At 51.0% G+C, this 12,707-nt stretch overlaps 1 protein-coding gene across 1 annotated transcript in view; it reads right to left on the bottom strand.

The window, feature by feature from the left end:
• Positions 1-1,362: 1,362 nt before the first annotated feature.
• The window catches only part of ENTPD1 (ectonucleoside triphosphate diphosphohydrolase 1), a 70,659-nt gene continuing 59,314 nt past the window's right edge, over positions 1,363-12,707 (bottom strand). The window contains exons 6-12 of the mRNA XM_024201840.2: positions 9,757-9,907; positions 7,621-7,780; positions 6,631-6,867; positions 5,745-6,005; positions 3,567-3,686; positions 2,920-3,057; positions 1,363-2,672 (exon numbers count right to left, since the gene is read on the bottom strand). Coding sequence (XP_024057608.1) covers positions 2,466-2,672; positions 2,920-3,057; positions 3,567-3,686; positions 5,745-6,005; positions 6,631-6,867; positions 7,621-7,780; positions 9,757-9,907 — 1,274 coding nt within the window. The 3' untranslated portion in view covers positions 1,363-2,465. The remainder of the gene's footprint in view (positions 2,673-2,919; positions 3,058-3,566; positions 3,687-5,744; positions 6,006-6,630; positions 6,868-7,620; positions 7,781-9,756; positions 9,908-12,707) is intronic.

The raw sequence follows: 12,707 nt of genomic DNA, 5'->3' as shown, positions 1-12,707 counted from the left end.
ACACCAGATGCAAGGTTATATCTAGATTAAAGGGCAAGGGGAGAGGGCTGCAGAGCCCGGCCTCCAGCCTGAGTCAGAGTGGCTACATGGCTATTTTTAGCCCCACAGTGTACAAGTCCCACGAGCCTGAGTCAGTCGACCTGGGCTCTGAGACTCACTGCCACCGAGGTCTTTTTTGCTGTGTAAACATACCCTTGGTGGTCTTGGTAGATAAACCAAACGTGGGTGCCCAACGTGATGCTGTAGCTAAGAGGGTGAATGTAATCCTTAGATTTATAAAGAGGGTAATATCAAGCAGGAGTAGGGGTGAGGTCTTACCTCTGTATACAGCATGTCAATGCTTCAAAAAAAGGATGTTCAGATATTGGAAAGTATTCAATAAAGAGCTACAAAAACGCCTTGAGGTCTAGAAAAACTGCCTTAGAGTGAGAGTCTAGAGCAGCTCTATTTAGTTTATCCAAGAGAAGGTTCAGAGGTGAGTTTATGATGGTCTACAAGTACCTACAAGGGGGAAGAGATTTCTGACAGTAAATGGGTCTTTAATGAGGCATAATGAGATCAGTGGATGAAAGCTGAAGCTAGACAAATTCATACTAGAAATAAGGTGCAGATTTTGCACAGTGAGGGTAACTGACCATTAGTACAACGTACCTACGGTTGTGGTGGGTTCTCCATCACTTAACATTAATGCAAGACTGGATACCTTTCTAAAAAAATATGCTCTAGCTCAAACAGAAGTTATGGGTTTGATACTGAAATTACTGGGTGAGGTTCTCAGGCCTGTGTTATGCAGGAGGCCAGACTAGATGATTTTAGTGGACCATTCTGGCCTTAAACTCCATACATCTCTGTCTGCTGAAAGGAGGTTGTGCCGATGAGGATAAAGCTTCCTCCATCTGATTCCCCTCCACAGCTCTGCTTGGGGACTAAGTAGATACCTTTATTTGCCAACCCTTTACCCCACAGCCCTGGCTTTGGGGAATCTCCTTTCCTTTTTGCCTCCAAAGCAGGGGGATCACTATCAGGGGAGGAGATTTGCAACTGGCTCCTTTTGATGTATGAAGACGCCTCACAGTGTTTTCTGCTTGTTATCGAAGTTGAGTCCCAGCTTCCACTCCAGTTCTTTAGCAAAAAGTGGGAAGAGTGACATCACAGGAGGCTGAAATCTGATCAGTTGCTATCCTATACTAAAGGCTAGAAAATGGGCTGGTGTGGACATTTGGGAGGAGCCGTGGGGGGTGGTGGTTGAGGTTGAGATGTTAAGTCTAAGCAGGGGGAAAGGAAAGAATGTTCAGATTGTGACTAATTTTCATGCACGTCGCAAACACAAACATGAATCAATTAATCAATATTTGCATGTTTCAGTTTACACTGGTGCCAGGTATCTTTTAAAGGAACATGATCTACTAAACACCCTTCCCTGGGGCCTAGGTTTCTGTGTGATTAGCATTGCCAGAGAGATGGTCCCACTGCAAGCGCTGGAATCTTGTAGGTGTGCTGTAGGATCCAGTCTCCAGGGAACCCCGCCTGCAGGCACACTATAAATCCAAGCTGTTTGCAAATGATCCTTGTCCAATGTGAGTTATTCCTGGAGAGATCAGCGGTGTCTGGCTAAGAATGTGTGTGACCAGATAGACAGGTCCCTTACATCAGACTCAATCTGGACAGGGGCCTGCTATGGGCCAGTGATAAGTTCTGGGAGGTGGTGAGAGAAGAGGTTTCCTTTCATATATACAGCAATCTTCTGTGGAAGGAACATTTTGCCTCCTAGTATTTCAGGTCCATTGCCAAGGCTGCTGGCCTCCTCCAGACCCAACATCTTCTGTTCCTTTGCCCCTCACATCCGCTTGTCCCATATTGGTGTCCGGCTGTGTGGCCAGCCAAGCAGTGGGCAGTTGGGATCCAGAAGGTTTTACATGGTAGGCAGAGCTAGGACACAGCATGCTCCTGAGGAGCTGAAGGTGGCCAAGGGTAGCAAGCTTGCTTTGCGCTGGTGCGGATGCCCTGCTCAGACAAGCTCTGAGGGGCTGTGGGGACCGTCTCCAGGGAAAGGAAATAGATCTCTGCACAGTGCAATGGCTTCCTGCATAACCCTGAGATTAGCCCCACAGCCAGCTTGGCGCTTCCAAGTCACAGCAATTCCCTCAGGGATTACTGCTGCCTCTGTCTAAACAAGACCGAAAAGAACAAGCAGCAAAAAGAGCCAAAAAGCTGCTGCTTTGTGACCAATTCAAGAAGGGATCCCAGCAAGATACATCTCCACAGAGAAGAGGAGCCTGTGCATCCGTCAGTGCAGGCGTGAGCCAGAGGAGAAGATTGAATGCCCTTGTACAGGCAGTAGCTTCAGTGAAAGGCAGGAGGGACTCTGCTGGGTAAGGCTGGCTCTGCAGGTGACCTCAGAACTCTGTGCGACAGCTGGTGTGGCAGGGGCCCATTACAGCCTCTACTGCGGGATTTGCCACTCTCTAAATGAGTCCCTTCTGCAGGCACTTTGGTTTGTGGAAGGCAAGCCAGCTAAGCAGGAGCACAGCCACCAACACGAGAGAGCAGAACACCATGAGCCCCACATAACTGGCATGGGAGAGAGGGCGTGTCGGGGGCTTCTCTGCAGGGATCATGTTTGTCAGGTTCAGCATGTAGCCCAGAGTCCAGCCTGCATCACTGCTGCCAATCTGGAAAAGAGGACAAGACCTGAATTACCTACCAGGACTAAGGAACATACAGGGAGTGGGCTGGTATGGACAAGAAGGTCAGGTCTCTTCTGGGGGCAGTGGTATGGGGCAAGGTGTGGGTGGGTGGGGGTGGGGGCAGGTGGTGTCACAAGTGTTATAGCCCCACAGAGATGGGGTGGTATATAGGGTGTGGGTATCACAGGCATAGCCCTCCCTATCTAGAAACTCTCTGCACATGTGAAGTTACCTTTCCAAGGAACTGGATGTTTTGCCATTTCTCCATGGTGAATCCATAGCCATTCTCCAGGAGGGAGAGGATGTAGGTCCCGGAGAAACAATATTCACTCAGGTACTTCTCTTTTATCTTGGGAAATTCTGCCTTTACCTGCAGCAGGACAAAGACTTTACTTGCCTGCTGCTCCACATGGTTACCACAGGCCTGGCTTGCACCAGAGACCTCTCTCCAGGTGCTGGCAGCATCTGCCCACTCCATCATTAGCATTAATCTAGATTCTAGTAGCACCAGATGCTCCAGAAGTTCTCCCCTAGCACTGAATGGATGGTGGGAAGTATTTATGTATGTGTGGGCCCCTCCTAACAGCCTCTCACCAGCAGAGATGTCACTTAGCCAAAAGCAGAGCAGGAAAGGACTCCTACAGACACCACAGCAAGCAGCGCCAGAGAGCAGGAGAAGGTACGTGTGCTGTAAATCGGCATAGGGAGGATTCCGCACAATGGCAAGTCTAGAGGTTCCCTAGAAACGGGGTTTGTGAGGGGGAAGTACACCTGCTGCCTGGCTCCCACACACAGCCATTGCCACCAGGGCTGATCCCTGACTCCTGGTGCTATTGCAGAGCAAGAGCCTCACGCTGCTACAGCCGGTCACTCTCTTACCTCGTGCCAAGGTCTGGAGCAGAAGCTTTCCACAGTGCTGGTCGCTTTGTCTAGAGGGACTGGGCTCTTCTCTGTCGTCAGGTTTAAAAAGTTCATCACAAAGTAGAAAGCAGAAAATGCCTGAAGGGGAGAAAATTTTAAACCTGCTTAGCCTTAGTGTGGAAAGCAGAGTCCAAATCCGAGCAGTGACGCCAGAGCATGGGGCTCCCTCTGTGACTCCAAAGCATTTGCGTAAACAGAAATCCCAGCATGCGGGTGTGTTCCAGCTTGCATAGAGCTCCATGAACATGCCATAGGCTGCACATCTGGGTGTCTGGGGAGAGGGTTTTGCAGCTGGCTGGGTCAGGATGATAGGCGCCAAGTATTCACACTCTGGTGGGGGTGGAGCAAAGGAGAGCGACTCAACCGTCACTGCCTCTTATCATAGGTGGGGTTGGTAGCACTGCCTATTGTTACGTTTGCATGACACTTCCCATTAAGAGCCTCTTTTCAGTTGCTTATAACTTTGCCAAACTTGAAAGTTCCCACACTGGATGTCTACCTCCAGCTAGTGTGTTGTGGGGGAAGTTGTTTGTTTTGTTTTTTGAAGTTTCAGGCAAAATGTTTCAGCTGTTTCTAAGAATAAGTTTCAGGGAAAATACAGTGTTTTTCGGATGTTAAAAAATTCTGGTAACTGTTTCCTTGAGAAGCAATAGCACCCACATGCTTTCAAGCAGGGACTTGAAATCTGTCAGGGGAGTTGTCTTGGTGTCAGCAATGTGCCTTTTGTTCCCATGAAAAGCTGCCCAAATTTGGCCAAGTTATAAGCCTTTGAAAAAATCTGTTTGAATACATTCAGGAAAGACTTCCTAAAAAAGCTTAGCAGCTAAAATTTCCAAAGATTCTGTGCACACTGAGCATGCTTCCTCCCCTCACAGTTCCTCCATGTGTCGGACTGTGCATGCATCATCCCCCACAGAACAACTGAGTATGTTCAAATCAGGGCTGCAAGGGTGAAGCCAGACTTTTCCTGCAATTACAGCTCCTGTCTGCTGTGGGCCAGCCCAAGGTGGGCACCGGAACTGAGAGCAAGGAGCCTCTCTCTCCTCTGCTCTCAATTACTCTCCTAACGGTGCCCAGGCAGCATGGAGGAGGAAAGCACATGATTCAAAAGCAGAGAAGACAAGAGCCAGACTTGTGGGAGGGGAAAGGCATAGATTGTGACAAGGAGCCTGGGGAGCTGGGACTGGAGAGGGGAAAGAGAGAGAAACTGGGAATGGGAGCTGGGGAGAGACGGGGACTGGGAACCAGGGGAGGGAGGGAGACTAGGACAGAGAGCAGGGGAGTGGACAATGCGACTGCCTGGGCAAGGAAACTGGTAGTGAGAACTGTGCAGGAGGGTGTGGAGGCCGGGACTGGTCGGGCAAAACAACTGAGACTGGGAGACTGCATGGGGTGGTGGGAAAGATAGATCAGACGAGAAGCTGGGGCGTGGGGACTGGGATTGGCTGGGCAAAGAGACAGGGACTGATGGTGGAGGGGGGAGACTGGGACTCTGGAGGGCAAGAAGAGTGGGATGGGGATGAGATGTCTGAGGAGTGGAGACTGGACTGAGTAGTTAAAGAGAATAGGAATGGGATGAAGATCTGGGGGTGGGAAAGAGAGAGAACTGGGGCAGGTTAGAAGGGACATGGCAGAAGGGGTCTATGTCCCATGCACAACACGGCTCAGATTGGTTAGTGATCAAGGCAGCTAAGAGTGCATTGGCCCTGGCAGAGGTCCAGGCTGGCCTCCTGTCACCAGGTCTTGTGGCATTATTTTGCTGTGTAGATCATCTCAGAGTTCACTGCCCCGCAAGCTACCAGTGCCACTCTGCGTATCTGACCTCCAGGCACTTTCTCTCTCCAGAATGCACTGACACAAACACAGGCAGTGTGGGAGGTGGGGGCAACACAAACTTGCGTGACATATGGCTGTGATGTACAAAAGTCTGCTGTGTGGACACAACTCAAACCAGATTTGTTATAACTAGGTCAGATGAGTTCTCTTGTGGCATTTACAGGCTCAGTCCACACTATAAACAGCCCCCTGCCCCCCAAGTGCCTCACAGTCTTCCCTCCAGCCCCCCGGGAACATACCCTACGCAGACCCTCTGTGTCTGCTCTGGGTTAGAGCACGCCGCCGGGCATCCAGACTCACCCCAAACTCCCCTTGTAACGGAGGCAGGAAAATCCCATTGAAGGAGCAGCTGGAGTAAGGGCAAGAGCTAGTGTTGAAGATCTTCTGGATGGTCATTCGGCACCTTTGGTAATCCCCGTTCCCCTGGAGGTGAAGCTGTGTGAATGGAAGCTGCTGCTCACCATTAGCTATACAGGGGTTGGTGTAGAGGTCACTTATATTCATAATCCTCAAATATCCTGGGTGAAAGCAGGGATCCAGGAGGCTGCCATTCTGTGTGCTCTGCAGGTAAAACAACCCAGGCCATTGGCACTCAGTTCCAGAAAATGGGACCATGAAAACAGCAACAGGATGTACTGACCTAAGAAAGCTGTCCTGGAACTGGGGACAGATATAACATGCCAGGATTCTCACACCAACCACAAACTCATCCTCTGTGCTCAGGAGTCCTGCTTTCTGTGTCGTGCTCAGTCACAGGCTTCCCGTGTGGCTGCAGGCAAGTCATTTGCAGCCACATTTCCAAAGTTAGGCACTCAAAGTGAGTGGGAATTTGAGATACTTTGGGCCTGATTTCCAGAGGTGCTGAGCACCCACAGCTCCTGCTACCTTCAGTCAGAGCTGTGGGTGCTCAACACCCCCAATACTAGACCCCTGATATCTCCAAGCTGGGTACCCAAGAACAGAAGCACACCAAATTGGTGGCCACGTTTGAAACCTCTGGCCTTTGTTCCTGGCTGTAAGTCAGGGATAATGAGACTTCCCCACTGAAATCCACTGTTGTGAGGCTCAGGTTCCAGCCTCACCCGGCTGCACCACAGTGGTGTGTGCAAATAGCAAATGCCGAAGGTGGGGAGGGTCCAGAAACTCTCAGCCCCACAGGTACCGGCCCTGGAGCTCTCACACTTGCCTGTAGGTCACTGGCCAGCTTCAGGCGCAGAGCCTGGTCCTTCCCGTAGCAAAGGAAGCTGTGCGTATACACGTTGTAGTTCTTGCCATAGAGACGAAAGTGCAGTGAGTTCTCTTGAGATTCAATTGGCTCTTGGTCCGGTACAAAGGTGATCTGAGTGGAGGCTCCGCCAAGGTCCAGGGCCCCTGATGTCCCCCGGCTGGATCTCAGGTGAGGCAGAAAGTTCAGCCAGCCAGGCTTAAAAAAAGAACAGGGACAATGAGACAAGGCTACCGGCCTAGGGGTGAGAGAAACAGGAATAAGGTTGGGAGGAGAGAGAAGGTAGCACAGGGCAGAAGGGAGGCATGGGGGCCTGGAGCAGGGCACAGGGTGTGAGGAGAACAGGGTAGAGGGGCAAAATGAGGGTTCAGAAGAGAGAGGAGATGATGTACAGCAGGTGTCCAGGGGAGGGTTAGAACACGCAATCTGCAGCTGAATGATCCCTATGAGAGAGAGTAAAAAAATATGACACACCTCTCTCTAGTGCCGTGTATGCCACAGAACCCCAAACACTTTACCAACACTACAGAGGAATCATTCTGCCAGCCACTGAAATGCTCCCACTCTGGGGTGGAACACAATAACTGTTTAAAAGAACACATCAATGATTTAGGACAGGAAATTAAGGAGGATACCTTGTGTAACTGAAACTGCAGGAGGAATTCCAGAAGGTTTCTGTTTCAATGCACTAACAAATTGTGCGTGCACCAATTGTGCGGAGCCCATCATGACACCACCTCGCATATGAGAGCTGATGCATTTAGTTTCCTAACGAGCCCTTGGAAGCTGGATTGCTGAAGAATTGTGTGGGGTCACTTTCTGACCCCTGGTAAAAGGGGTTGTAAAAGAAGCCAGTGCTGGCAGAAGCCCTCTTGCCAAGTATGGTTTACAAAGTCCCACCTGCCCACATTTCTGGAGTACTACACCTGCCCTGGCTATTGGATATGTTACCTGCTTGAAGTTGCCCAACAGGTAATTAATGGTGATCCAGCCATAGGCTCCTTCTTCCTGACCACTGATGACTCTGGCACCCTGGAAGTTGAAGGGGGATGAGCGCAGCGTCTTCTCCACTGCAGAGAGGACTCTGTCAGCTATACTTCTGTTCTGCAAGCTGGATGTATAGAGGAAAGGACTGAGTGACTCCAGTCTAGAAGCTCTCAGCAGCCTGTTGGTTTTACTCTACCCCCCAGGACACACTTGAGATACTTTTGGTAAGACAGAAGTGCAAGCTGGATCTAACACACTAGATGTTCTCAGTGACATCATTCCTTACTGTCTCACCATCCCAGCTTGTCCGCCGCTGTTTCTGATGCTCACTCAGTTGCCACCGACAGCAGCAGTCACTTCCTGAAGCAGGGCAGGAATCCCCACAGGCACCCCCCACTGAGCACACCCCTTAGAGGACATCACTAAGGCTAACATTTAGTCACGGGTATTTCTGGATAGGTCATGGGCAATAAATAAAAATCCACAGCCTGTGACCTGTCCATGACTTTTACCAAAAATACCCCTGACTAAATCTCTACTTCTGGGCCCCACAGCTCCGGGGGGCCCCTGACGGGGGGGGCCTGCTCCAGTGCTGGGGGTTGACTGTCCCCTGGTTGCTGCTCCTGGGGACTGCTCTCTGGATGGCTCCCAGGCACCCCGAGCCACTGCTCCAGCTGACCCGGGACCACTGCTGCTCGGGCAGTCCCCAGGGCACCCCGAGGACCGGTACTTAGAAGGTCCCCAGAGCCAGCCACACCAGCCGCTGTTCCAGCGGTCCTTGGAGCCAGCTGCCCAGAGCCTCCTGAGCAGTGGCTGGTGTGGCTGGCCTTGGTGCAACCCCTGGGACCGCTACTTGGGCGGAACCCAGGACCAGCCGCTGCTTGCATGGTCCCCAGAGCCAGCTGCCCGGGGCCTCCCGAGCAGTGGCTGGTGCGGCTGGCCCCAGGTACCGCCGGAGCAGCTGGCCCCGCGTTGCTCCAGCAGCGGCTAATGAGGCTGGCCGTGGGGCACCCGAGCAGCTGGCCCTGGGGTGCTCAGGTGGCCCTGAGGTGCTCAGGTGGCCCTGAAGTCAGCAGCACCAGCTGCAGTGGAAGTCACGGAGGTCGCGGAAAAAGTCACGGAATCCGTGACTTCCACGACCTCCATGAAAGAACTGCCGTCTTAGACATCACACCCCGGGATTCCCCTCACAAGCCATTGTATCACTGCTACAAAAGAAACAGCATGCCACACTCTACCTTCATGGAGTCTCTGTAGGCAATACTCATCTGGGAGTAACCTGGCCAGCCAAGGTGCCAGGAGTAGGGATGGGGATATGCCTCCGTTTCACTAGGATACAAGAGATGTCCAGGCATCCACTCATATGGGTCAGTTTGGGATGATACTACCACCATCTGAGTGTCCCTGTAATGGGGCCAGTACAATGCATGGGCACTGTATGGGGAAAGAAAGTCAGGGCAGGGAAAGGAGTCAGAGCAGAGTGGTGAAGGGAGGAAGCAGAAAGAGAGGGAGAAGACTTGGTGGGGAGAGCAGGGGGAGTCTGAGGTGAGGAGAAAAGAGGGGCAGATTGTGTGAGGCAGAGATAGCAAAGGCTGATGGAGGAACCCTGGATATCCCTTGGTATCTCAGACACATGAACACTCATTCCCAATGATTCCTGGTCAGAAGGTTCTGTTCTACACGCAGGATGGGCTCACACGTGGCTGAGCCATTCCCGTGGATGGGAAGAAGAAGGACTGAACAGGACACAAGCTGTGTAGTGTGGGGCCAGCACAGTCCCATGTCAATCTATTGAGGGGGACCAGTTATGAAATCAGCCCTTGGTATTTCCCGTCCCTGAGGGTATGTCTACACTAGAAACGTAAATCACCTGCTGTGAAATTGACAAGACAGCCAACAGTCAGAGTGTCTACACAGACACTGTCGCCCTAACTACACCGAGGTAAGCCATATGTACCCATGGAGGTGGAGTCATTGTTGGTGTAGTAGGGCACTTACATTGTCAGGAGCAAGGCTGTAGTGTGTACACACTGAGATTACACCTAACTGTGTAGTGTAGACCAGGCCTGAGAGAAGGTGAAGGTTACATGTCTGCAGTACCTGAGCAGCCGCATTCCAGCTGTAGCCCCAAGGTAGACAGGGGTCTCTCTGTGGTGCTGTTCTGGAACCACTTCCTGAGCTCTTTTCATGCAGTGCTGGAGGGAGAGGCCAGCTTTCTCTGTGTCATGGGAGTAACCCGAGATCCCCAGACCTGGGAAGAAGGGGAAGAATATGACATTCCATTTCATGCTCTCTTAACCGAGTCCTACAGACCACAGTGAACCCTGCATATTACTCCTAACCTCTATTGCAGAGACATCAATAGCAGCCCTCCTATTAAACCCAGCCTTAAAGCTTGTCTAATAGACTGCTAAGAATTCCTCCTCTATCAAGTAAGTGTTCACATCCTTATGCTGGGGGTGGGTGAAACTTCATGGAAGCTGGTGGCTGAAACAACTGCCCGTCACGCAGAACAAATGTAAAAAGCACCTGAGCTCCTTTATGGAACAGACACACCTGAAACAGCAGGAGCCACCACCCAAAACACAGGCCGCCTGCAAAGGCTGGTTAGGAATCTGAGCTATGTGGGCTGAAGGGTTTGACTGGGGACTGAATGTAAACACAGAGGGCTGGGTATTGTTGGAGGGAGTGGGGTGTGAGAGAGAGAGAGGCAGGAGAGAAGGCCCCAAGGAAGTCCCAGAGACAGCCAAAGAAGCACTTATAGTGTGACCCTGAGAAAAAGCTGAGTGAGAGAGAGCAGGAGCACACACTTTTGGGTAGAGCGTTGGTTGGAAAGAAGCTGGAAACTGTGAGCAACACACCTGGGCACATGGAAGAACAGTTGACAAGAAGGTGTGAGTAACAGTAGGGGGAAATTAGTATGGTAAAATTAGTTTTTGTAATGACCCATCCACTCCCAGTCTGTATTCAGGCCTAATTTAATGGTGTCTAGTTTGCAAATTAATTCCAGTTCTACAGTTTCACATTGGAGTCTGTTTTTGAAGTTTTGTTGTTGAAGAATTGCCACTTTTAAGTCTGTTATTGAGTGACCAAGGAGGTTGAAGTGTTCTCCTACTGGTTTTTGAATGTTATAATTCCTGATGTCAGATTTGTGTCCATTTATTCTTTTGCGTAGAGACTGTCCGGTTTGGCCAAGGTACATGGCAGAGGGGCATTATTGGCAAATGATGGCATATATCACATGGGTAGATGTGCAGGTGAACGAGCCCCCTGATAGTGTGGCTGATGTAGTTAGGTCCTATGATGGTGTCCCTTGAATAGATATGCGGACAGAGTTGGCACAGGGGTTTGTTGCAGGGTTTGGTTCCTGGGTTACTGTTTTTGTTGTGTGGTGTGTAGTTGCTGGTGAGTATTTGCTTCAGGTTGGGGGGCTGTCTGGAAGTGAGGACTGGCCTGTCCCCCAAGGTCTGTGAGAGTGAGGGATCATCCTTCAGGATAGGTTGTAGATCCTTGATGTGCTGGAGAGGTTTTAGTTGGGGGCCGTAGCGTTCCGTCACCTATAGCCCACCTTCTTGTCAACTGTTTGAAATGGGCCACCCTCATTACCACTACAAAAGTGATTTTTCCTCCCTTGGTATTCTACTGTTAATTGAATTGTCTCGTTAGACTGACCCCCCATTTGGTAAGGCAACTCCCATCTTTTCATATACTATGTATATATACCTGCTACTGTATTTTCCACTCCATGCATCTGATGAAGCGGGTGTGCTGTCCTCGGGAGACCCTTCAAAAGGCCTGCTTAGAGCCCGAGGAAGGTTTGGTCGGGCCCTGGCCCTGACCTGATGGGGGGGGTGACGGTCTGCGCCTGCCATTCCTACCCCTCCGTCTATAGAAGTCTTGTCTGGGTCGAGGAGGGTAGGAGCGCTGCTGTTGAGGCTGCGGTTTGAAGTGTTTACGCTGGGTAGCAGGGGTGTGCATACCCAGAGACTTCATGGTCACCCGGGAGTCCTTCAGGCCGTGCAGCCTGGAGTCTGTCTGCTCTGAGAAAAAACGGTTACTTACCTCTCGTAACTGTTGTTCTTCGAGATGTGTTGCTCATGTGTGTGCGCTGCGTTCATGATCATCGGAAGGTTTTTCCCCTAACAGTACCCGTCGGGTCGGCTGTGGAGACCCCTGGAGTGGCGCCTTCATGGTGGTGTATATAGGTCCCTGCTGACCCACCGTCTGCTCAGTTCCTTCTTGCCGGAACACTCCGACAGAGGGGAGTGGGTGGGATTTGGAATAGACATGAGCAACACATCTCAAAGAACAACTGTTACGAGAGGTAGGTAACCGTTTTTTCTTCTTCGAGTGCTTGCTCATGTGCATTCCAATAGGTGACTTCCAAGCAGTTTCCCTGGGGGAGGGGTCGGAGTTCACTTGGTTGCTGAATGCAGGACTGCCCTGCCAAAAGCTGCATTGCCCCTCGCCTGCTGGGTAATGGCGTAGTGTGACGTGAAGGTGTGGATAGAGGACCACGTTGCTGCCTTGCATATGTCCTGTATAGGGACCTGTGCCAGGAATGCTGTGGACCACACCTGTGCTCTTGTGGAGTGCGCCGTAAGCGGAGGGGCTGGAAGTTTTGCCAGGTCGTAGCAAGTCCTGATACAGGATGTGATCCACGATGAAGTGTGCTGGGATGAGATCGGGAGCCCCCTCATCCTTTCTGCGATTGCAATAAAGAGCTGTGATGACTTAGGAAATGTCTTTGTGCGCTCAGTTAGAATGCTAGGGCACGCCTGACAGCCAGGGAATGGAACATGCGTTCTCTGTTACTTGCATGAGGCTTAGGGAAGAACACAGGTAAAAATATGTCTTGGTTCACATGAAACTGTGAAGTATCAGAGGGGTAGCCGTGTTAGTCTGAATCTGTAAAAAGCAACAGAGGGTCCTGTGGCACCTTTAAGACTAACAGAAGTATTGGGAGCATAAGCTTTCGTGGGTAAGAACCTCACTTCTTCAGATGCAAGTAATGGAAATTTCCAGAGGCAGGTATAAATCAGTATGGAGAT

Source organism: Terrapene carolina, unplaced genomic scaffold (genome assembly GCF_002925995.2).
Source record: "Terrapene carolina triunguis isolate 2854851 unplaced genomic scaffold, T_m_triunguis-2.0 Scaffold95, whole genome shotgun sequence".
In the NCBI taxonomy this organism is placed as follows: Eukaryota; Metazoa; Chordata; order Testudines; family Emydidae; genus Terrapene; species Terrapene triunguis.
Note: the sequence above shows the minus strand (reverse complement) of the source record. Positions and strands in the feature narration are given on the sequence as shown.